At 54.6% G+C, this 23084-nt stretch overlaps 1 protein-coding gene across 1 annotated transcript in view; it reads right to left on the bottom strand.

Moving 5' to 3' along the window:
• LOC106842212 (2'-5'-oligoadenylate synthase 3-like) overlaps nucleotides 1–22174 on the bottom strand; it is a 52810-nt gene extending 30636 nt beyond the window's left edge. The window contains exons 1-15 of the mRNA XM_070516808.1: nucleotides 21859–22174; nucleotides 19558–19840; nucleotides 17987–18162; nucleotides 16939–17177; nucleotides 15836–15989; nucleotides 15056–15400; nucleotides 13688–13970; nucleotides 11875–12050; nucleotides 10830–11080; nucleotides 10273–10417; nucleotides 9724–9897; nucleotides 8155–8440; nucleotides 6947–7122; nucleotides 6374–6612; nucleotides 5313–5460 (exon numbers count right to left, since the gene is read on the bottom strand). Coding sequence (XP_070372909.1) covers nucleotides 5313–5460; nucleotides 6374–6612; nucleotides 6947–7122; nucleotides 8155–8440; nucleotides 9724–9897; nucleotides 10273–10417; nucleotides 10830–11080; nucleotides 11875–12050; nucleotides 13688–13970; nucleotides 15056–15400; nucleotides 15836–15989; nucleotides 16939–17177; nucleotides 17987–18162; nucleotides 19558–19840; nucleotides 21859–22041 — 3258 coding nt within the window. The 5' untranslated portion in view covers nucleotides 22042–22174. The remainder of the gene's footprint in view (nucleotides 1–5312; nucleotides 5461–6373; nucleotides 6613–6946; nucleotides 7123–8154; nucleotides 8441–9723; nucleotides 9898–10272; nucleotides 10418–10829; nucleotides 11081–11874; nucleotides 12051–13687; nucleotides 13971–15055; nucleotides 15401–15835; nucleotides 15990–16938; nucleotides 17178–17986; nucleotides 18163–19557; nucleotides 19841–21858) is intronic.
• Nucleotides 22175–23084: the final 910 nt, after the last annotated feature.

The raw sequence follows: 23084 nt of genomic DNA, 5'->3' as shown, positions 1-23084 counted from the left end.
AGGGCAGGGGGAGGGTGGGGGAAGCAGGGTTTGTGGGCACTGCCTCTGCTGTTGTTTGCTTCCTTTTGGCCTCAGGTGTCACTGCAGTTGGGAGGTTCGAACATCTTTGCCTCTGCTGCTGCCCACCAGGTTCTCTGGGGCTGGGGGTCCAGGATCCTGGGTACTGCCCCTGCTGTTCCCCCAGTTCACCTCCTCTTTGTACCTTCGTGTATACTGATGTGTGGGTCTCTCCAGCATCCTGGTGTGTTGGCCATGTAGCCTTCTTGGGTTACGGATGTTCAACTAGCTGTAGATTGAAGGGGAGAGACAAAGGGATTCTCCGACACTGCCATCATGCTCACATCCCTATGGGTCTTCGGGATACAAGTCCTTCCCTCCCTTCTCAGGCCCAGCACATCCTCAACTGGGTTATTTCGGGACTTAACATTAGTCATAGGCCTAGAGGGCAAGAGGGAAGGTGGGCACAGGTCTTACGGAAGACAGGCCTCCACAGGGTCTCTAGGTGAGGGGAGAGGGGCTAGCTTTTAACAAGGAGGGTGGGTGGGCCATTCCTGCAGCTCAGAGGAATCTGGGGATTCAAGATTTTCAGGAGCTTCAACTCTTACGTGCCCCGTCTATGAGTCAGGGTCCCATTCTTTCCCAAGCTAGGTCCTGACCTTGTTTAGCAGACCTGATTATTTTGAGAGTATATAACTTTCTTTCACACCCACTAGGATGGCTATAATCAAAATGATGGACGATAAAAAGTGTTGGCAAGGATGTGGAGAGACTGGGACCCCCATTCATTGCTGGTGGGGGCATAAGTGGTGCAGCTTCTGTGAAAAACAGTAAGGTGGTTCCTCAAATGGTTGCACCTAGGCTCACCATGTGACCCAGCAATCCCATTCCTGGGTATTTCACTTGAGATAAATGAAAATATATGTCCACATAAAATCTTGTACACAAATGTTCATAGCAGTATTATTCACAGTGGGCAAAAAGTGGGAAAAATCCAAATGCTCATCAATGGATGAATGGAGAAACAAATTGTGGCACATCCATACAGTGGAATATTACTCAGTAATAAAAAGGAATGAAGCCTAACATACGCTGTCACATGTGAAAACACTGTGCTAAGTGAAAGAAGCCAGACCCAAGAGGTCACGTATTGTAGGATTCCCTTTATACAAAGTGTCTGTGGTAGAGACAGAAAGCAGATTCACGGTTGCCAGGGATCAGGGGGAGGTGGCTGGAGGGAATGGGGAGTGAGCCCTGAGGGGTTTTGGATTTCTTTTGGGGGTGATGAAAATGTTCCGGAATTAGTGTGATGTGTACACCTTGTGACTTCGCTCACCTTGTGAATATACTAAATATAAACCTTATGAATATGCTAAAACCACTGAATTGCACCCTTTAAAAGGTGAAATTTATGGTATATGTATTATATCTCAATAGAAATTTTTTAGGGGGCTGGCCTGGTGGTGTGGCGGTTGAGTTCACGTGCTCTGCTTCGGCGGCCCAGGGTTCACCAGTTCGGATCCCGGGTGTGGACATGGCACCGCTCATCAAGCTATGCTGAGGTCACGTCCCACATAGAAGAACTAGAAGGACCTACAACCAGGATCTACAATTATGTACTGGGGCGAAGGGGAAGGGGTTAGAAAGAGGAAGATTGGCAACAGACGTTAGCTCAGGGCCAATCTTCGAAACAAAAAAATGTACTGACATACAAAACTTTGAAAAAAAAAAAAAAAGAAACTTCCCTTCTTGGCTTAAAGAAAAATTTGTTTTTAAGTAAAAGTTAAATTTAAAAACAACACAACCCTTTCTTTGGAGCCCCGCCTCCCTTGCAGTTCGCTCCTGGGCTGGGGCCTCACTTCCCTGCCGTCTGGCTACAGGGGGTAGAAGGAGCCTCAGGTGCTCATTCTGGGCTTTCAGTTGCTGGTTGATCACATTTAGCTTTTCGTTTTTTTTTTTTTTTTTTACCAAGGTCATGGCAGGTGCCACCCAATTCCACTGGCCTGTTTATTTATGTGCCACTGCCAAGCTGTTTAAATACTAGAGGCTTCAGTGTATGTTTTAATATCAGTTAAGGGTAGTCCCTCCTCAGAGCTCTTTTCCTGGTTTTTTGCGTTTTCCTAGTTTTTCTTGGATGTGTATTTTTCCATAAGAACTTCAGTGCCAACTTGTCTAGTTACAGAGAAAAGTGCATGTGGCTATTTTTGGGTGATCATTGAATGCATAAGTCAACTTAGGGAGAACTGACAACTCCCTAAGGGTGTGGCTGCATCAGGAAGACCCCAAAAGTTACAGCGGAGCCACTAAGTCAATCCCAGGGGCCACTGTCAAAGACCAAGCGGCTAGAATAAAGTACGCCCCTGCTCCGATGGCAAGACGTCCTCTCTGCCCGGCCCAGGGGACCACCTCACCTCTCTTCCCACACACTCATGCCCCCCTGTTTCCCACCAGCTCACAATTATCCTAGCTCTACAGCCATTTCGAGAGGGAGGCCTGGAGTCCATGTGGTGAGGATGGGAGTCCCCACATTGGGATCCACCCGGTCCACCCAGGACGAGAACTGAAGGCTCGCAACGTGCGGGCTGAGTCCCCATCTGCTGCCGGACACGTGGCAGAGCAGGTCTCTGCTGCCCACAGGTGTTTCCCCTGAGTTCTCGGGACAGCGCGGAGCAGCAGCCGGGGCTAACACAGAAGGTGTAACTTGGGGTCCTGAGAGCTCCCGTCTTAGGTTCCCGGCCAGTCAGCAAGGTGAGTTTAAGAAGACTTTATTAACACCCATCCAGCAGCAAGAGCAACACGGGGATGGAGGCGTACATGTGGCTCGGGTCGTGGGGGGTCTGCCCGAGCCTCACCCACCCCAGACCCTGTGGGCTGAGCCGAAGGCGGAGGACTGGCTCCCTGTGGAGCAGAGCACGGCTCTCCATCCCTCTCTCTCTCCAAGATGATGATGGTGAGGGGAGAGCGCTTCCTCCCGTCCCCTGGCCTGCATCCCTGCAATGCATGGGATGTTCGTGTCCCCCTGGATCCCTATGTTCAAACCCTAATCCCAGGGTGATGGTGTGAGGAGGTGAGGCCTCTGGGAGGTCCTTAGGTCAGGAGGGTAGAGCCCTGTGAATGGGATTAGCACCCTTACAAGAAGAGGCCAGAGGGCTGGCTAGCTCTCTTCCCACCACGGAAGACACAAGAAGTCTGCAGCCCGGAAGAGGGCCCTCTGCAGAGCCCGACCGGGCTGGCACCCTGATGGCAGACTTCCAGCCTCCAGCACTAAGAGAGACTATAAGCCACGCAGACTGTGGTACTTTGTGACAGCAGCCCGAAGGGACTAACACAGCACCTGACCGGCAGTGCCCAGCAGTGGTCCCGAGAGAGTCAGACTGTCTGAGATACTCCGGAGGGCAGAGAGGGGATGTGCAGTGGCTGCTTTCTCTGTCTCCTGGCCCTCCCTTCTGGGATGGACCACTCCATCACCCACCCAAAAGATGTTCCCAGTGCAGCTGCAGGGGATGCTGGCCGGACCCTGGGCCCAGGCACTGGGCATCCATTCCTCCCTGCGCTACGTGGGATGGGAGATGAAACATTCACCTCTCAGACTCCCCTGCAGCCAGAATTCTGGCTGTAATTTAAATTGTGCTAAAGGAGGGAGGCAGAAGCCATCTTCTTGCAGCGCTGGCAGCTGGCAAGTCCTGAGAGATGTTTGTGGCCGCTGAGCCCTTGTTCCCGGGTCTGGGCCCCAGCGCTGTGGGTGTGTGGCAGTGGGGCGGCTGCAGTGGCGTTGGCAGAAACAGCAGCTTCCTGACCTCTGAGTCAGCCACGGTGATCTGATCTTGAAACCAATAGTCCAGTGGTGGCCCCTGCCTTCTGCTCCTCTGGCAGAGTTTAGGTGGGTTTAGGTGGATCCCCTTTCTGCTTACGATTCCTGGAGTACTTTCTGGTTTCTGTGCTGAGCCCTGACTAAGAGGGGCACCGTTGTTGGACTGGAGGTCTGGAGTGCCTCCTGCATGGACCTGGTAGATTTGTTCTGGAGGCAGAGAGAAACAGGCTGAGCACTGTTGTTCGAGCATTGGCTCACGTTCAGTTCAGGATGGAGGATCCCATGGGTGGCATTCCAGTGGGTCAGGAGAGAAGACAGAAACCCAGTAAAAATTCAGGAAGACAAACAAGGCATGGCATCGAGATGTACAAACTGGGGGAATGAATGCAACAGGAAGGGTGAAGAAACCGAGGTCTCTGATGAGAAGGGATCCAATTAGGTGTCCAGTGAGCGGGAACGCATGGCATTCATGTACCCATGTATATGTGACAGACAAAGCTAGCTGATCCGGGCATGCTCCCCTGCTGGCAGCTGAGCTCAGAGAGCTCCTCAATAGCCCAAAGATACACTGTAGGCCTGTGAGCACCTTCTTCCTGCATCCAGGCCAGACACTGCCAATCAATCACGGCACTCATGCCACCACCTTCCTCTACTGCATCCATGGCAGACATAACCAATCGATAAGGTCACTCTTCCCAGCTATGTATCCATTCTTCAGAATCCTTCAGAACACAGGGCTCCAGGCAGCCACGACCAACTGATAGTGGCTGACAAATGAGATGAAAACTCTGCCATCCCCGTGAAAAGTTCTTGGACTGGGGAAGAAGGCAAGGCACTGGGAGGCCAGGGATGGGTTTCTGCAGGAGGAAGGATGTGAGCCCGTGTGGATGGGCAGAGAGAAGTCAGGGAGAAAGAGGCCGTTCACAGCAGGGGTGGGGTGCAGGGTAGGATGCAGCAGCAGCTGCCTGAGAACAGAGAGTCACGAGGGTGACGGAGAAGCTGAGAACCCAGGCTGGGGCCGACCCACGGACTGCAGGGTGCAGGGGAGTGTGTGAGCCGGCGAGGGCCCATCTGGTCCCGGGTGGTGCTCGATGAGACTGAGTCAGGTGGGGAGAGCAGAGGGGCCACTGGGAGGAGGGATGGGAGACTGGACTGCGGAGGAGGCAGACCCACTGATTCAGTCTCGCTGTCTCTCACACACTCACACACACATGTGCCAGGTGACCCTGAGTCTCCCCAGGGCAAGGGCTGGTGTCCATCTGTCCATCTGGCACGACCACTGACTTTCTGGGCTTCACACCGCAGCCTGGGGAGGGTTATAGAAGACGTTGGTTAGCCCTGACCTTCCTGGAGAAGCTGAGACCCATGGACAGACAGGACATGGAGGCCGGGGGCACACCCGGGGCCAGGACTGGGCCCTGCCCCTTTGGGAGCAGACATGCCCCTCCCCCGCCCACATTGCACCCCCACCAAGGGCGCCCCTGCTGCCCCACAGGTCTCTCACCTTCACCGGCCATGGCTGGATGGGGCTGCCATCCCTGCCCATGCAGCATGGGGCAGACATGCAGGCCACAGCTTCCTTGGCCAGCAGGTCCCAGCGGGCATTGGGGCCCAGGTTGCCTGTCGGGTCAGCCGGATCCAGGATGATGGGCCTGCAATTTCCATCCAGGGTCAGTCTTATTCCTGCAACTTTGAGGAATTTGGTTGGACTATTCTAGGGTTGGTTGGACTATTCTCTTCCCTCACCAACACTCTGCAGTGGGCAGGGACAGGGCTCGGAGACTCTTCAGGGCTCTGGACACACGCTCGAGGGCAGGGAGAGAAAATAAGCCACACGTGGTCCAGGTCTCCCAGCGGCATCCAGGGCAGACATTGCCAATCAACCACAGTGCTCAGGCATGCTCACCCCTTCTGGACGCCAAGCAGGCATCCTTAATCAATCACAGCACTGGTTGCGCCCCTCTCCCTTCCTGTGTGGGTGGGACACCTCGCTGACTGAGCAGGCAACTCTTCTCACTGAGCCAAATCACAACCTCAGAGTCTTTCTCAACACATCGCTCAAGGAGCCATTGTCCACTGCCTGGAGGTGCCTCAGGCACTTGTGAAAGCACCTCTGGTACCTCTGCACCATTTCAGAGGTAGGCGAAATCCCCAAGAACGAGGTATGCTTATGTTCTCCGAGGGTTCGCAGGTGGGGTTGCCAGATTAAACAAATACCAGTAGAGGATGCCCAGTTCAATTGGAGTTTTGGATAAATGAGTAAGCTTTTTTTTTTTTCAAAGCATAAGTATATCCCAAATATTGCATGGGACATACTTAGACCAGAAAGTTTCCCACTGTTTATCTAGAATTCAGATTTAACTTGGATCCTGCATCCCACTGGGCCACCCTGTTTACAGGTGACCAGGAAGCTGGCTGCCTGTCCCTCAGTACTGAGCACCACTGTTAGAAAGGAGCTCGGCTCTAGAAAGAAGACTTTCCTGCCTCTGCTCCATGCCCTTAGGAGGCGGGGAGGGAGGGAGCGACCCCGGAGCTGGGAACCCGGGCATGGAGGGTGGCCTGGACCTGGGCTTCTGAAGCTGCAGTTTCAGGAAGTCTCTGACGGTCTCGTTCTCGTTGTCGTAGTTGACAGTCCAGTAGACACAGAGCTGGCGGTACTGGCGGACCAGCTCAAGCACGGTGCGGAAGCCCTCGGCCATGCTGAACTGGCAGTCGCACCCGCCCTGCTCCCAGGCATACACAGTCAGCAGCTCCAGCCCGTGCTGGGGGGGCAGCGAGCCCCTCCCCTTGGGCATCTTGTTGCACTGGGACACAAGGAGACAGGGGATGTGTTGGTCCCTCCCGGCAATGAAGAGGAATGGGAGGGACCCTTCCAGAGTGGGCAAACCCCACCCCAAACTTCTGTTGGGCACCTCCGTGTGCCCATGCCATACGGTCATCATCCCGTCAAATCCCACGGCACGGTTATGTCAGCCCTATTGCACAGATGAGGAGACTGAGGTCCCATGGCTGGGAAATCTCTCTCTTTCTGCTCCACCAGCCCAGGGTTCCGGCCGGGGCCGGGCCCCGCATCCTCCCGGGACAGCGCTGCGGAGGGACAGCCCGGCCGACGGCAGGTGGCCCCGCACCCCTGCAAACCTGCTGGTACCAGTGCTTCACCAGTCGGATGAGGCTCTTCAGCTTGGTGGGCCGGGAGCTGATGAAGTTGCGCTGCAGCTCCGTGAAGCAGGGGGAGTACTCGCCCGCGTTGCTGTAGCTGTGGATGAGATCCACGTAGACCTGCGGGCGGGGCCGCGAGTCCAGGACCAGCTGGCCTGCAGGGGGGGAGGAGGCCACCATCACTTCACTCCCTAGGGTCCCCGTGGGGCCAGCTCAGGAAGGACTTCTTGAGATCTCCTGCTGGGCGTCTCCCTGTGGGTGGACAGGACCCAGTGGGAGGCCCGGGGGTCTTTGAGGGGGAACACAGGCCCGGCATGAAATCCTTGGGGGGGGGGGTCTCATCCCCTTTGCTGCCCACCTTCAATGCACCCGCTTCCCCAGCAGGAGGACGTCTCAGCTGGGAGCTGACCTTTCTTTAACGTCTGACACCTGCTGGTCTCTCTCTGACAAGGCAGAGCCTCTGCAGGGAACACAGCGGGGGGTGGGCAGCGCTGGCATCCCCGGCTGGTCCCTTGCACCAAAAGGCACCCCTGATACCCAGCTCTCGCCCTCTGAGCTGGGAGCTGAATAGATTCAGATGCATTTCTGGATGAATCTCTCCCTTGCTACTTGTTTCCCAAACCTCAGGAGCCAGATACATTCGTTTCCAGGGGGTTTCCTCCCCTGCAGACTCTGCTCTCACACTCGGAGCTGAGTACAGACAAAGGCATTTGTGGCTGTTTGGTTCAGGGGTTTGTGCTCAGGACTGGGAAGAGTCCGGCACACAGTAGGTGCACTAATTGAATGGACTGATCGAATGGGTCTGTGGCAGCTGTGGGAGGTGGTACACGGATACTCAAAGCTGGGGACGCACTGAGATACTTCAGTGTCCGCACTGTCAGATGAAAACGGTGGGGCTCAAGGGTGGGAAGTCCCTTGTTCAAGATCATCCAGCATGTTGGTGGAGCTGCTGGGACAAGAACGCAGCTCAGGACCACCGTTTGCCCACATAGCACCTTTGCATGAATTAGCAAAAGGTGCCCTTTTCTCCGGACACTTTGCAGGACCGGTGTGACAAACATCCACATCGACAATGCCTACGATGTGAACAGGTGCGGTCTAGTTGTGCAGTGCACAAACTCTACAGCTGTCCGTGGCAGCCCTGCCTCTGCTGTTCCCCTTCTGGGGACTGTGCCTGGGCACCTCACCTAGGGCGTCAAAGGCCGGCAGCACGTCAAAGTCCACACTCTGATCCAGCATCGTCTGGGATGTCAGGGAGAAGCTCAACACGCGCGGGTTCTCCCACTTGGAGATCTCGAACTTCACTTCAAACTCCCGCTCCTGCTGACACGCCTCCAGCTGGGCTCGGATCTCTGAGATGATCTCGGCCCGCATGTTCCCCTGCTCGGTGAACTGGCTGAAGCAGCTGAGGAACACCACTAGGTCGGCGTCTGAGCGGCCTCGCAGAGCTGTGCCTTTGGCTGAAGAGCCACCCTGGAGAGGACATGGCAGGTGGCTCGACCCTTGAAGTACCGCTTGACCTCCTCCTGCCAGAGACTATGGGCTCTGCACTCTGAGTTAGGGACCTGCTGTGTGACCTTGGGCAAGTCACCTAACCTCTCTGTTTTACATCTTTAATATGGAATTAATATGTGGCATTGTTGTAAGAAAAGGAAAAGTGCAAGACATAAGTTTAAACCCTTCAATAAATGTAAAATTTCTCATTCTATTGTTTGGGGGCTGGAAGGGATTTGAGAGATTTTTTTAGGCCTTTGGTTCTCAAGCCTGTCTGTCCAATGCCTGGCCCCTCTACCCCTGAGGCTGACTTAATTTGGGACGTGGCTGGGGCATCAGTATATTTTTTAAAAGCCTCACTGTGATTCTAAGTGAAGCCACAATTGAGAACAGCGAGTCAGGCTACTGTCCTCAAGTGTTACAGATGAGGAAGTCAAGGATCAGAAAGGGGAAGGTATTTACCTGGGGTCACACAGCAAACCACCAGGCCTGGGACTTTTCATCGGCTGACTCTGTGCCGATGCTCTTTGCAGTGCTGACCTGCGTCTCACTGTGACTCCGATTGGGAACTAAGGTTGTATCTGCTCCAGTGGGTAATGTGACTTCTGGTACACCCCGACATCCGTTCCACCCTCTGGGACCACATCCTGGCTTTCTCTGGGGGAGCCCCTCTTCCCCCACAGTCAGCCCATCATGTCCACATGGGGCTGAATCCACCATGTGACCCAGGCATGGCCGGGCAGAGCAGGATGTCCTCCCAGCCCCGTGATTGGTTTGGGGAGGTATAGCCAGCCAACGACACTCAATTCTAAGACTTTTCTTTGAATTTCAAGAAAAGAGAATTTCCCTTTCTGGAAGCTTAGAGATGCCAAAGACCATCACATGGACAGGGCCTGTCCAAAGACAGAAGAAGACAGAGCCGAGAGCTAGGAGCTAGGGAGAAAAGCTGAGTCCTGAAGATCCTGTATGGGCTCCTGGATCTAGCTGTGTCTGAAGGCAGCTCTACTCCAGGGTTTTCCACTGACATCAGCCAATACCTTCCTTTGGTCACTTCTTTTGAGTTGGCTGTCATGAGCAACCAAAACAAACTCATTGGGCAACCTGAGCCCTCCCTCTGCCATCCAGCCATGACCACATTCTACTTTCTCCTTGATGCTTGGCCCTGTGCTGGTTGCTGCAGGGGCCACAGAAATGGCTCTGACCTGGCCGGACCTGGGAGAGATCGCCGCCCTGCTCTCTGCCCACAGCCCCCTGGGACTCACCTTGACCACCTTAAGCACCTTGATGGGAGAGTTCCGGAAGCAGTTGTCCCTCAGGAACGAGCAGATGGTGTCCACGGCCTTGTTCACCTGCTCCAGGAAGTGGCGGTTGGGCTGCAGGAATTCAGTGATGAACTTGTCCAGGTCACTGGCCGGGGTTTGGCAAAGGAGAGCGGGCTGCAGGGAGAACCCAGGTAGGGCCAGCTCGAGATGGGGTCCCCGCGACCGCCAGGCCCCGCCCTATGATGTCTTATGAGGACAAGACTCCCACTATGTCCTATATTTTTTTCTTCTCAACTGGTCGGTGGGTCCCAGCATCATGGGGACCAGAGTTCCAGTTCTGGTGCCACCTCTGCCACACAGCCTCAGTTTCCCCAACTTTGAACGGGGGCACTGAGGAGGCCCATGCCTCACTGGGGGAACAACCCGTGCCTCAGCTGTAAGCCGTCAGCAGCCTACACTCCCAGCGGCTGGGGATGTGTGCACCGGCCAGGAAAGGGGATCTGGGAAGGGGTGCCGCCAGCACCTGCCACCCCAGGGACCCCCTCTTACCATCACATCCCAGGGCTGCACTGGTGTCCCTTCTCTACTCATAAGGCAGGGCTGCGTCCCCAGGGCTGCTGCTTCCTGGGCCAACAGCTCCCAGCTGCCCTGGCCCACGTTCCAGGTGGGGTCGGCAGGGTCCAGGACCAGGGGCCTGGGGGCAGAGTGGGTGGGCAGGCAGGTGGGGAAGGTGGGAATCAGTGAAGGAACAGAGGGGTGGGAGAGACCGGGAGGGGGTGGGGGGCCTGGGGAGATGGAGGAGACTGTGAGGACTTTAAGGTTGGCCGAGGTTTGCCCAAGTGCAGGAGGGTGCCCGGCTGGCCGCCTCTGTCGGGAAGCTATTGGGCAGCCCCTTAGTTTAAGAAATGGTATTTTACTCTGTTACTAAAACCGGCCCTGGGTTCCTTCAGGGCTCCTTGTGTCCAAGCCTTCTCAGCAGAGTCCAGAGGGAAGCGGGGTGGGGTGCCCCAACCCCGCCCTGGACCGCTCGTGGAACAGTGACTCCAGGGGACAATGGGTCAGGACAAGGATGACACAGAGCAGGCAGTGGGGAAGTGGGCGTGCACCTGGGGTTCCGCAGCTGGCCAAGAAGGTGCGTTCTGAGAGCTGGGTCCTCAAAGCTGTAGTTGACCGTCCAGTAGACACAGAGCTGCCGGTGCTGCTGGGCCAGCCCCAGGACGGTGCGCAGGCCTTGGGCCATGCTGAAGCGGTCCTCCCCACAGCCCTGCTCCCAGGCGAAGATGGTCAGGAGCTCCAGGGCGTAGGCGGGCGGCAGAGAGGCACCGGCCCGCTGCGCTCCTTTGTTCTGAGCTGCAACCTGTGTCACCCAAAGCCAGTCAAGAATCAGTGGACGCGGGCACCTACTGTGTGCTATGCACGGCCCTACGCAGTCAGAGAAACACAGGAATATAAAAAGCAAAACGACAAGAGAGAGTAGAACCTGGAGGTAGCCTGGCTCAGCCTCTGCATTTTACAGGTGGATGAACTCATTCCAGAGGGCAGAGTGACTCGTCCAAGGTCACACCGTGAGGCTAAGAGGCTCAGACTGGGTCTTTGCCTAGAGTCTTTCCTCAAAGGGTGGATGGGCTCGGGTGTAGAGGAAGGGCAGCTGCAATCTATTCATCTCGGTATCCCAACAGTTAGCAGCAACGCGCGCTCAGGAGACGTTTGTTGAATAAGTGAGCGCGAGCGAGCTGGCCTTCAGAGGAGCGTTCAGCGAGGGAGCCCTGAAGGACGCTCAAGATCTGGCGCAACTTGCAAAGAAGATGGTGATGGGGGAAAAGCACGAGCAAAGGCTTGGAGGTGGGAAGGGACCGGGAAAACATCAGCAGCGCGAGGAGAAAGGAGAAACATGAGCTCGAGAGAAACGGTGAACCGGAGCCATAGGAAAGGAGGCTTTGGGGACTGATGGAGACTCTCTTTCAGCCTAAGGCTCCCAGGTCTTGGAGGGGACCTGGAGGATGGAGGTGGTGGTCCTTCTAGCTGGGATGGCCAATAAGAAGTGGAGGGGGGTGGTGGTGATCGCGGCGTAGAGGAGGAGCTGATTGGCTGAGGCAGTTGCCATGACAGCACCCGCTTCCTGGGCGGAGCAAGGGGGCGTGGGGGCCTCACCTGGCGGTACCAGTGCTTCACCAGCAGGATCAGGTTCTTCAGCTTGGTCGGGCGCGTGTTCACGAAGTTCCTCCGCAGCTCCGCGAAGCAGGCGGCGTGCTCGCCCCCCCGGCAGCCGCTGTCCAGGAGGCTCGAGTAGACCCCGGGCTCGGGTTTGGCGCCCGCGCGGAGCTGGCCTGTGGGTGTTAGGAGCTCTGAGCGCACAGTTCTGATTGGAGTCAGCAGCCTTCCCGGCCCAGCCAGCACCAGCCTCCGTAAGTTTAACAGCAATGATAAAACATTGAATCAACTGTAGACAATCTATAACTTACAATAGCAAGCAGAGCTATTATTATTATTATTATTATTTGGTACCGACTATATGCTGGGCGCTTTTTAAATAATTTTCAGTAATTCACCCAGTAACTCTGCAAGGTGGATAATCTTGACCGCAGACAAGCCATGTAGCAAAGAGGTGAAGGAGATGAGCTTTGGGCTCAGACGGGCCTGGGTTCAAATCCTAGCTGTGCGGACCTGGCCTCTTTGAGGCTTGGTTTCCTCATCCGTAAGACGGAGGTAAGAAATAGCATCCCCTTCATAGGGCTCTTGTGAGAATCAAATGAAATCGATGTGTGAAGGCTTAGAATATGCAACATGCTCAATAAACATAAACTGTAGCTATTATTAATGTTGTTAGCTCCCAGAAGAGAAAATCAGGGCATCGAGAGGAAGCTGGAATGGAGTCCCGCCCCCCTCTTTCGTGAGGCTGGCACTCTGGAATAGATGCCTTCTCCATGGACGGTGACTAAAAAAGATCACCGTCTCTCAGAGAGACTTCAAGGAAGCCTGCCGTTGGGCTCTGGGTGGGAGGAAGAAGAAACGGAGACCCAGTTGTGTGCTGGATGTGGGTGTGAAGCCCAAATCGACAGTCTCTGTCTGGTGGGGGAACCCCTGGCTGTTAAAAGAATGTAAAACTGGCCTGGGAACTAGTGAAACTCTTGAAGCCTCGCTAGAAATCAAAATCAAAACTTGGTTCCCTAAAGGCTGTGCCTCCAATCCAGAGCAGAAGGAACGTCCATGGGAAAGGAAAGAAAATGAAGGTGCCACATATTCCGAAGATGAGCTCACGATCAAAAATTACAGAGCACATGAGGAAACGATCTGCCACGAGGGAGAGTCAGGAAACCCAACAACGAGGAGAAGCAGCCCTTCAAGAACTGGAGAAAACAGGACAATCTGAGAGACTAAAATAATTAAAGAGATCAAAGGAACTGAAGCCACAATGAAAGAATAGGAATCTATGAACAAATGATGGGTTGATTGGAGAAAGAGCCAAATAGAACTTCTACAAGTGAAAAATAAAGTCATTGAGATTTAAAAAAAATTAAGGCCAGAAGCAGATTAGACACATTTGAAGAGAGTTAGGAAATAGGAAGGTGGAATCGAACAAGCGAACGGCAGGCAGCCCTGAGAGATACAGAGATGGGAAAAACGAGACAGAAGAAAAGACAGGGAGAAGGAAGTGAGCCGCCATTTAAGAGTGGTTCCAGAAGCAGAGAATAGAGAAAATAGGGAAGAGGCAGTCTTCAAAGAGATGTTGGAAGACATTTTCCTAAAACTAGAGGAAAAGTTGAGTTCTCAGATTGGAAAAGCAGGACAAATTCAACAGTGTAAAGAAAAAGAGAGCATATGCAGACAGATCAGACACTGAAGAATGCTATGAACCGAGAGAAAGTCTGAAAAGCTACCGAAAAGGAAAGCAAAACAAAACAAACACACACACACAGATCGTCTATGAAGACAGCTCTCCAAGTCGCAGGCTGGGCACCCTCACCAATGGCATCGAAGGCAGGCAGCAGGCTGACATCCACCCGGCTCTCTAGGTCCGCGGACGCCAGCTGGAGCTGCAAAGCCCCAGGCGTGCTCTGCTCAGGGAACTTGAGGCTCAGGCTGGGGACCCGGTCCTGCCACCACGATTCCAGCTGTGCCCGTATCTCTTCAAGGATCTGCCCCCGGCGGGCCCCCTGGTCCTTGTAGTCCTTGAAGCAGTTGAGGAAGATGACCAGTTCGGCATCACAGCCACCCCTGAGGTCGGTGCCCCGGCCGAATGAGCCCCCCTGCAGGGAAAAGAACATCTCAGAGCAGGGACCCTCTGGGAGCCCAGGAGTCACCCTCTGACCCCACCAGCTGCACCCCACCCGCCACCCTGAGACTGTTCTTCGCTGGTGTAGGGTCAGGGGCACTACAACACAGCCCTGTGACCTCTGACTCTTGGGAGCCTGGCAGAGTCGGGCCGTGTCTGCCTGCACCTGCCTTCCAACCTGAGGAGGCTGCGCGAAGTCAGTCCGATATGCAGCAGCCGGGAACGTGGGCGGGCTACAGCGGGGCCGTGATCAAAGGTTTCAGTGGGATGCCTGCAGCACCTGCCGACTGCACATCTGGACCACAGGTGCACTCGGAGGACCCAGGGCTCCAGGGGCCTGCAGATGTGTTCTGTGGGCCTGTTTCAATCAATTCATTCATTCACTCATTCATTCATTCAATGAATGTTTATTGATCATTGACGCGTACCAGGATGTGCGAGTGGGTGAAAGTTACTCATTCTTCTGGAACTGATAATCTAGCAGGGGGTGGGGGAGGGAGGCACAGTCAGCAAACAACAGTTCCGGAAGGTTCCAGGTGCTGGGCAGAGGCCGATGGAGCAGTGAGGGGCCTCGGGGTGGGGTGGAGGTTGCAGTTTGAAATCGAGTAGTCAGGCCTCAGCGAGAAAGGGACTTGAGTTGCAGACTTAAGGAGGGGAGAGGGAGTTAAGAGGATGGGAGAAGAGCATTCTAGAAGAGAGAACAGGCAGTGGGGATGTGTGCTGGGTGAGTTCCAGAAGCAGCCAGGGGCCCAGTGCGGAGGAAGTGAAGGTCGGAGGGAGACCAGGGCCAGATCCCGCGGGCCTTGAGGCCGCCGTACCCGGTGAAATGCTGGAGGACTTTGAGCTGAGCAGGGAAGTGATCTGATTATGGTTGAATAGTGTGTTTTTTTTTTTTTTTTGAAAGTGTCATTAAAAAAAAAAAAAGCTGGCACTTAAATATATTTCTCCATCCAGCAAAGTACCCTTCCAGAGATGGCCAGTGTCCCTGCTCTGTCTCCTTCTGCTGCCACTGTGGTCCCTCCGTAGGGTCCCATTGGTGCCTGCACCCGCCAGACTCACCTTGCTGGCTCGTGAGGGCTTGTGGACGCAGTTCTCACGGAGGCCGCGCAAGATGACATCGATGGCCTTGCTCACTTGCTTCTGGAACTGGGAGCTGGGCATCAGGTGGTTCTGGATGAAGCGGTCCAGCTCCGGGGCAGGGATCCGAGACAGATCCGAGACCGCCTGCGGTGGGCGGGGCGCGATGCTGGCCGCGCTCGAGGGACCAGGAGCTCGGCTCGAGGGCTGCCTCCTCCTTGTGCTCGGGTGCACACCAGTGAGAACCCCGCTGTCCTCGGGGGTCCTCTGGGCAGGGTCTTGCTGGATGCGGTGGTCCAAACCCGGGCACCCGGTGCGTGGAAGGTCCTGGAAGATTGTGGAAGGAGCCATCCTACCCATGCTCAGAGGTTTCTATGCCCCTTCTCTCATCAGCCCCCTCCCATTGGTACAGTCAGGGCCACTGGGGCTTAGAGAGGGGAAGTGGGAGGGCCGCCACCAGCCCATATGGCACCTTAGTGCAGGTTAGAAAAGGCGCCCATACAGAGGGGATGAATGATAAGAAGGTCCTCCTATGGCGGGCGGACACAGCGTGGTAAGCAGACACTAGCTCCAGGAAAACCAAGGTGTCCTGTCCCCCTGGGCAGGCCTGGCGTGGTGGTCAGATTGCTCACACGGTGCTGCTCCTGCTTTTTCAACTCTGTTCCACACGCCACGGCCCCCGGCACGTAGAAGATACTCAGGAAACACTGAGCACATAACTTAGGGGTCAAGCCCAAGGACTCTGGGGCGCCCCCCACTCACCAGCCCCTCCCAGGGCTGCACAGGGCCGCTTGCTGCCTGCAGAAAGCACGGGTGGTCACAGCACAACTCTGCCTCTTTGGCCAGCAGATCCCAGCGCCAGGCTGCCCCGTTTCCCACATCCCACGTAGGGTCAGCCGGGTCCAGGATCACAGGCCTGCAAATCCAGAGGGATGAGATGGTTCTGGGTAGCAAGATGGTCAAGATCAAGATTGGAACCTGGTTCTAATCCCAGCTCTGCTACTTTCCAGCTGTGTGACCTGGGGCAGATGACTTACCTTCTCTGGGCCTCAGATTCCTCACATTCAAAATGGGGATAACAACCATGCCTGCTTTGATGGGCTGTTGTGGAGATTAAATTGGAGCAGTGGTCCTCAACTCTGGCTGCCTGTTAGAATCGTAAGCTAGCAGGATCCACCCCCACGCACTCTGAATTATACCCTACGATTTAGCAATTTCAATCCTGCGTCCATATCCAACATTTATGCATATGCACTGAAATACACATTCAAGACTGTGTGTCACAGCCCACTTGTAACAGCCCCAGAAAGGAAACAACCCAAATGTCCACCCTGAGTAGAATGGACAATATATTGTGACAAATTCACACAAAGCAATACTATTCAGCAATGGAAAAGAATGACCCGTGACTGCACGAAACCACAGGGATGGGTCCTAAAGACTTCACATTGAGAAAGGGAAGTGCCAGGCGATGCCATTTAAATGACGTCACAACAGAACTGTAACGACAACGGTCAGAATGGGGTTCCCTGTAGAAGGGTGCAGGGGACGCTCCTGGAGTGCTGGAACATTCTATCCTGATCTGGTGGGGGTTTCACAGGTATGTTCACTTTATACAAAGTCATTGAAATGTGCACTCTGGATGCGGACGTTATATGTCACTAGAACATCCATGCACAAAACTTGTGGCAGATGTTTTAAAACTCCCCCGAGTGATTCTAATTTGCATCTGGGGCTGAACCCCCTGAACTAGAAAGTGCGCGTGCCGTGCCGGCCTTGGCCCCCACGCAGGCCGTTCTATCAGTCTTAAGCACCTCCCTGTGGCCGGGGCGCGGGAGGGCGGGCAGTGGGGCATTAGGGGGTACCTGGGTCTCTCAAGCTGGCGCCGCAAGAACTGCTTGAGCGCGGGGTCCTCGAAGCTGTAGTTGAGTGTCCAGAAAACACACAGGTGCCGATAGTCCTGGACCAGCCCCAGGACGGTCCGGAGGCCCTGGGCCAGGCTGAAGGCATTCTTGCCGCAGCCCCGCTCCCAGGCAAAGATGGTCAGCAGCTCCAGAGCGTAGGCAGGGGGCAGCAGCTCCCTGCTGGCCTCCTGTGGGCACACCTGCAGACGGCGGGGCAGGGCTCAGAGGACAGAGCGGAGGGGAGAGCTCGTTCTCTGCACAACTTTCCTGGGTCTCTCCATCTCTGCCTGCAGGCTGAGGCTGGGACGGGATGCTGTGTTCCACGGCTGTGCCGAGAGCAATCTTGTGCCTCTCCTCTGCCTTCACTGCTGGGGCTTCAGCAAAGTGCTTGGCTCATATTCAGGGGGAGGGAGGGAGAGGTAGGAGATTCAAGGCCCCAGGAGCGGGGAGCAGACAGGCCTTGCCCGGTGACCTTGCTCAGGGTTGCACAGCAAGTCAGTCGCTGAGCAAGAACTGGAATCCAGGATCTCCTTACACCAGAGCTGCTTTATGACGGGTGGTCCAACAGAAGGGCCCAGCCACGTTCCCTAAGATTTTGGGGAGCCTGTTCTCTCATCTCCAGGCACAGGATGAGCACCCCTTCCCCAATACCCAAGGTTCTATCAACAAGCATGAACAGTGCAAGGGGGCATTCCTGAGGCTGGCCTGGGAGGTCTCCTGTGACAAAAGACCTATACACAAAGTGAAAGTTCAGGGCACAGACTGGGATAATAGATTTGCATTATATTGACTCAATAAGAATTAGCACCTTGAATATATAAAGAGTGCCAACAAATCAACAAGAAGAAGACAGCTAACCCAGTAGGAAATAATGGACAAATGATATGAACAGGCACTTCCGAGAAAGAAAAACATGAATAGCCACTAAATGTAAGAAAATATTCTATTGTGGAAGCACAAATTCAAACAGTCATATGCCTGCAGCAAGGACCCTCACGAGTGGCCTCACCTGGCGGTACCAGTGCTTCACCAGCAGGATCAGGTTCTTCAGCTTGGTCGGGCGCGTGTTCACGAAGTTCCTCCGCAGCTCCGCGAAGCAGGCGGCGTGCTCGCCCCCCCGGCTGCCGCTGTCCAGGAGGCTCGAGTAGACCCTGGGCTCGGGTTTGGCGCCCGTGCGGAGCTGCCCTGCGGGTGTGAAGTTCTGTGAGTCAGGAAGGGTGCTGAGGGCAGGCTGGAGGGTGGTGTTGGGGCGGAGCTCAGCTTGGGGTGCTGAAGAGAGTGGGGAGAATTTGGGGGGACCCACCAGCATGGGGGCTGGAGGATGAGGAACAGAGTCTGGAGCTTCTCAGGAGGCAGAGAGGAAAGCTCTAATGGATCCCTTCCTCCCAAATGGCCAGGTAGCCCCCGGGGGTTCAGCTGAAGAGCAGCCTCCTCGTTCCAAGATGGTTAAACAGGAGTGACACTTCCAGCTGAGTCAGGAGGCGGCGAGCTGGCAGCTCTCACCTCCCTGAGGCCCCCTCGGGCGGTACTGCAACACCGCTGTACATCCCGTTAATTAATTGGTGCCACGGGGAGAGGAGACGATGCCAGAGGAACATAAGGCAAGAGGTCTGATTCCTCAGCGGCCATTGCCAATATTTTTTACTACATGCCACGCACTGTGCTGAGAGTTGGACATGGACCCCCTCACTGTACCCCGACCAGAACCCTCCGAAGGAAGCACAGTCCTTCACCTCATTTTACAGCCGAGGAAAGAGGCACAGAGAAATGCAGTGTTCTGCCCAAGCTGAACAGCTGGCCAGTGACGGAGACAGGATTGGAATTTTCAGGAGGTGCCTTTTCCTCCACCACTTCCCCTGAGCTTGGCTCGGGAAAAGTAAACACTCTGCATAATTTTCTAGGTTCCTGACATCACTTGCTGTGTGACTTTGGGCAAGTTACTGTACGTCTCTGTGCTTAAGAAAGACGATAAAATGGAAGATAAAACAGTACCGACCTCATAGGTTTGTTCTGAGGAGTTAATGAGATAAAACATGTCGAGTGCTTGGGATAGTTAAGCATTTAGTAAATAGCAGTTATTACGGTTAATATATGGGTGCCCAGAGGGTGGGTGTCTTAGGTGTGGAAGAGCGGGGCTGTCAGCCAGGACATCATAACCCTGGATAAACTCAAGATAGCAATCTCCCAGAGCATCACGGCAGCTAATAATAATAGAAAAACTAGTAACAAGAATAATAGAAATAAGAATAGCAGACACTCATATAGCCGTGTCAGGTGCCAGGCTCTGTTCCAAGTTCATTACACATATAACGCACACTGCCGTTCCCACGACTCCATAAGACAGCTTACTATTTCCCATTATTATTATTATCCTCATTTGACAGATGTGGACACAGGGCGTATTATTATATTCACTCAAGCCTGGGTACACTATGAAGGAGAAGGCGAAAATCACAATGATGCTTCTAAGATAAAATACAAGATAGTCACACAGCAAGTTGGTGGCAGGCCTGGAACAGGAAGCCCTGTCTTATCCCTAATCATCTTGCCCCCAACGCTGGAACGGGCCGGACCCCTCACCTAGGGCATCAAAGGCAGGCACCAAGCTAACATCCATCCAGTTTTCAAGGTCTGTGGATGCCAGTCGGAGCTGTAGGACCCCGGGCATGTTTTGCTCAGGAAACTCAAGGCTCAGCCCCAGGACTGTGTCCTGCCATGAGGATTCCAGCAGTGCCCGCATCTCGTTGAGGATCTCCGCACGGTGAGCCCCCTGGTCCTCATAACTCTTGAAGCAGTCGAGGAAGATGACAAGTTCAGAATCACAGCCACCCCTCAGAGCTGTGCCCCGGCCAGAGGAGCCTCCCTAGAAAGAAAGAAAGAACTCAGAATTCTGCCTTCTCCAACTCTAGTGCCTGCACAGGCTGGCAGGCAATTTGAGTGAGGCAAGTGGGCTGGGTGGAGACTGTGGCCACACAGCTTCCAGCATTTGAAGCTATGCAGGAAGGCAGGCCCAGGGCAGCCAGGTCTGAGTTTTCAAGAAAAGTAATTTTTATATGTAAATCCATGATTTCTAAATGTTGGCAGCTAACTTTAAAAAAAATTAAAACTGTAGGTGAAACAAATTCTGCTTCGCAGAACATACATTCACAACCTTTGCCTGGGATTAATACAAAACTGCGACATGATTCACTGAGTCTCTGAGACCTGTCTGACCAGTGTTTCTCTCTGCAAAGCTGCCAGCCTGAGGATTTGGGAAGGAAAGTCACATTCTCAGAGTCTCTGCTCCATGCCTGGGGCTCTGCCAAATGTCTGACACCTGTAATCTCGTTTCCAAGAGGCAACAACGTGATGTGGTCACCAGTATGGGTGAAGCTCAGAGAGGTGAAGTGAGTAACACAGCCAGGCGGAGGCAAGAACCAGGACTAGCTTCTCACTTTACAACCAGGAAATGAAAGCGCAAGGAGGCAGCCGCTGTTCAGATCCCCAGCCGGGAGAGGTGAGGCCGTGCTCTGCACTCAGGGAAGCACACTCCAAACCCACATTCTTTTTTTTCCTCCATAAATTAATTCACTTAAAAATACTTTTCATTATGAAAATTTTCAACCCTACTCAAAGGAAGAGAGGATTTTAAAGGTCTCGCCACATCGCTCCATTTGTTTGACCCCTTTTCTCCCTCTTTATGTGATTTTTATAAGGAATTCCAGCCACTGTGTCATTCCGCCCACATACACTGTCAAGAGCATCTCTAAAATGGTGATTCCCAATGGTGGGCGACTGTGCCCCCAGGGGACACGTGGCAATGTCTGGAGACACTTCCGGTGGTCACAGCTGGGGCAGGGGAGTCACCTCATGTTGGCCCTCGTTGGGGGGGGGGGTCCTTCTGGTGTGACTCCAGAGGTGTGCGACCCCTTCTTTGCTTTCTGGTCCAACCAGAAGCCCCAGGCTCATCCTGTCCACCTCCCGCCAGCCCGAATCAGCCTTGCCTCCAAGGAACCCCTTCCGCAGGGAACAGCAGCTCAAGGCTGGAAAAGAAGCCACTGCCCACTGCCTCCTTCAAAGCCTCGAAGGATCAGAAGGCCAGAGCGAAATTCAACCACAAGGGCGGTTCCAGGTCTCCCTGGAAGCTAAGGATGGTGGGCGCTAGGGAGCCTTAGACTCTTGCTGAGCAGAACTTCCTCCCATCCACTCCCATCCACTCCCGTCCATCTCGAGGGCAGAAATCTGCCTCCACATCTCCCAGGCCGCAAGGCTCTCCTCCTTTCCACCCCTCTAGCTAAGATTCAGCCCTAGGAAACCGCTGGGTCTGTGGGCATCCTGAGGTCACAGGGGCAGAGTGGCATTTATGTGACAAAAAGTGGCCTGGGCCAGTGGCTTAACCACGCCCTGTGTCAGTTTCCATATCCATAAAACCGGGACAAGGATCCCCACCTCGCTGAAGGTGAAGTGAGATAAGTGTCATTTAATGAGACAGTGTTATTTGGTAATTTCCTGGTACATTGGGCTGTAATTATAGAGTGTTATTATTTCTGCATCCTTCGGGCCAGGCATAGTGTGAGGCCCGTAAAGAGCACAGATGCAAGAATCAGACTGCCCAGCTTCCAATCCTGGCTGGACCTCTTACAGGCTGACACGTTACTTTGTCTCTCTGTGCCTCAGTTTCCCCACCTGTCAAGTGGGAGTTAGTATCTGCTCAGCCGCGCTGTTGTGGGCAGTATGTTGGTGCTGGCGCATAGAAAGGACGTTATTCGTGTTAAAGAAATCAATCAAAAGAGCTGATAACCTCCTCCCAGGTCGCACCCCCCATCTCAAGGCGCCCAGCGTCCTCGATCGCCCCTATTTACAAATGAAGCCCCTGAGATCGACCCACCCGGGGCCGCTCACCTTGACGATTTTCAGCACCCGCCAACGCTGGGCAGCCGCACCGGGGCGGCCCCCGCGCTCTCGCAGGGCGGCGCTCAGGTTGCCCAGGGCGCGCCGCGCGGCCCCCACGAACTCCGCGGGGGGCTGCAGGCTGCTGGCCACCAGGCCGTCCAGCTCCGCGGCGGGGGTGCGGTACACGTCCATGGTTCGCGCGGGCGCCAGGAGGCAGGGCTGCGCTGGGGCCGCGGGCGCCGATGCCCTCGCGCGCCCCTGGGTTCGCGTCCCGGCGTCCGCGCGGTCCCGGTGCTGGACCCTGCGCCCGGAGCCGGGGAGGGAGGGATCCTTCTGACCCAGCCTCCCGCGGCTTCCCCATTTCCCGCCCAGCCTCCCGGAGGTCCGCCTCCTTTTCCCGCGTTCTGTTTCAGTTTCGTTTACTTCCTGCAGCTCTCAGGCCGCGCGCCCACTTCCCGGTTCCCTTCCCAGTCGTGGCTCCCTCTCCTTGGCCTCCCCGCCGCCAGCACCGGGGCTACCTTCCCGGCAGCTCCCAGCAAGGATGAACTAAACGTCACTGAACAGAACGCCTCCGCAGCGGCAGGTCCCCAGGACACAAGCCTTGGCACCGAGTGATGCATCCTGAGCGTTTAAGAAATGTGCAGGATTTACGTGAAAAAAATGGTCAGAACTGGAACTGAGCAGCCTGGAGGTGTCTTCCATAAAGAAGGAGCCCCTGCCTTGCTCTCTGGCTGAGGGATGCCTTCTAAACGCCAACAGTCAAAGGAACACTTGCAGAACGCTTGTCGTGCTGCTTTACACACACCTCATTTAAGCCCACCCACAAACACAATGGATGCTGTTATTGTCAGACCCGTTTCATAGATGAGGAAGCTAAGGTACAGAGAAGCTAGGCATCTTGTCCAAGGTCACACAGCTGGAAAGTTGTCAGACCAGCTGCGAACCCAGGGCACACTCTCACCACTGCGCTCTATTCTTTTGGCTTGTTTCTTTAAATCACTTTATTGAGGTCATATTGGCTTATAACATTGTGTACATTTCAGGTGTACGTTACTGTATTTCAGCTTCTGCGTAGACTGCGTCGTGTTCACCATCAATAGTCTAGGTTTTATCCCTTGCCATACATATGTGCCCCTTTACCCCTTTCGCCTTCTCCCCACCCCCCTCCTCTCTGATAAGCACCGCCTAAAGCAAGGTACAGATTCAGTGCAATCCCGATCAGAATCCCAATGACA

Source organism: Equus asinus, chromosome 8 (genome assembly GCF_041296235.1).
Source record: "Equus asinus isolate D_3611 breed Donkey chromosome 8, EquAss-T2T_v2, whole genome shotgun sequence".
In the NCBI taxonomy this organism is placed as follows: domain Eukaryota; kingdom Metazoa; phylum Chordata; class Mammalia; order Perissodactyla; family Equidae; genus Equus; species Equus asinus.
This window is presented reverse-complemented; position numbering and strand designations above follow the sequence as displayed.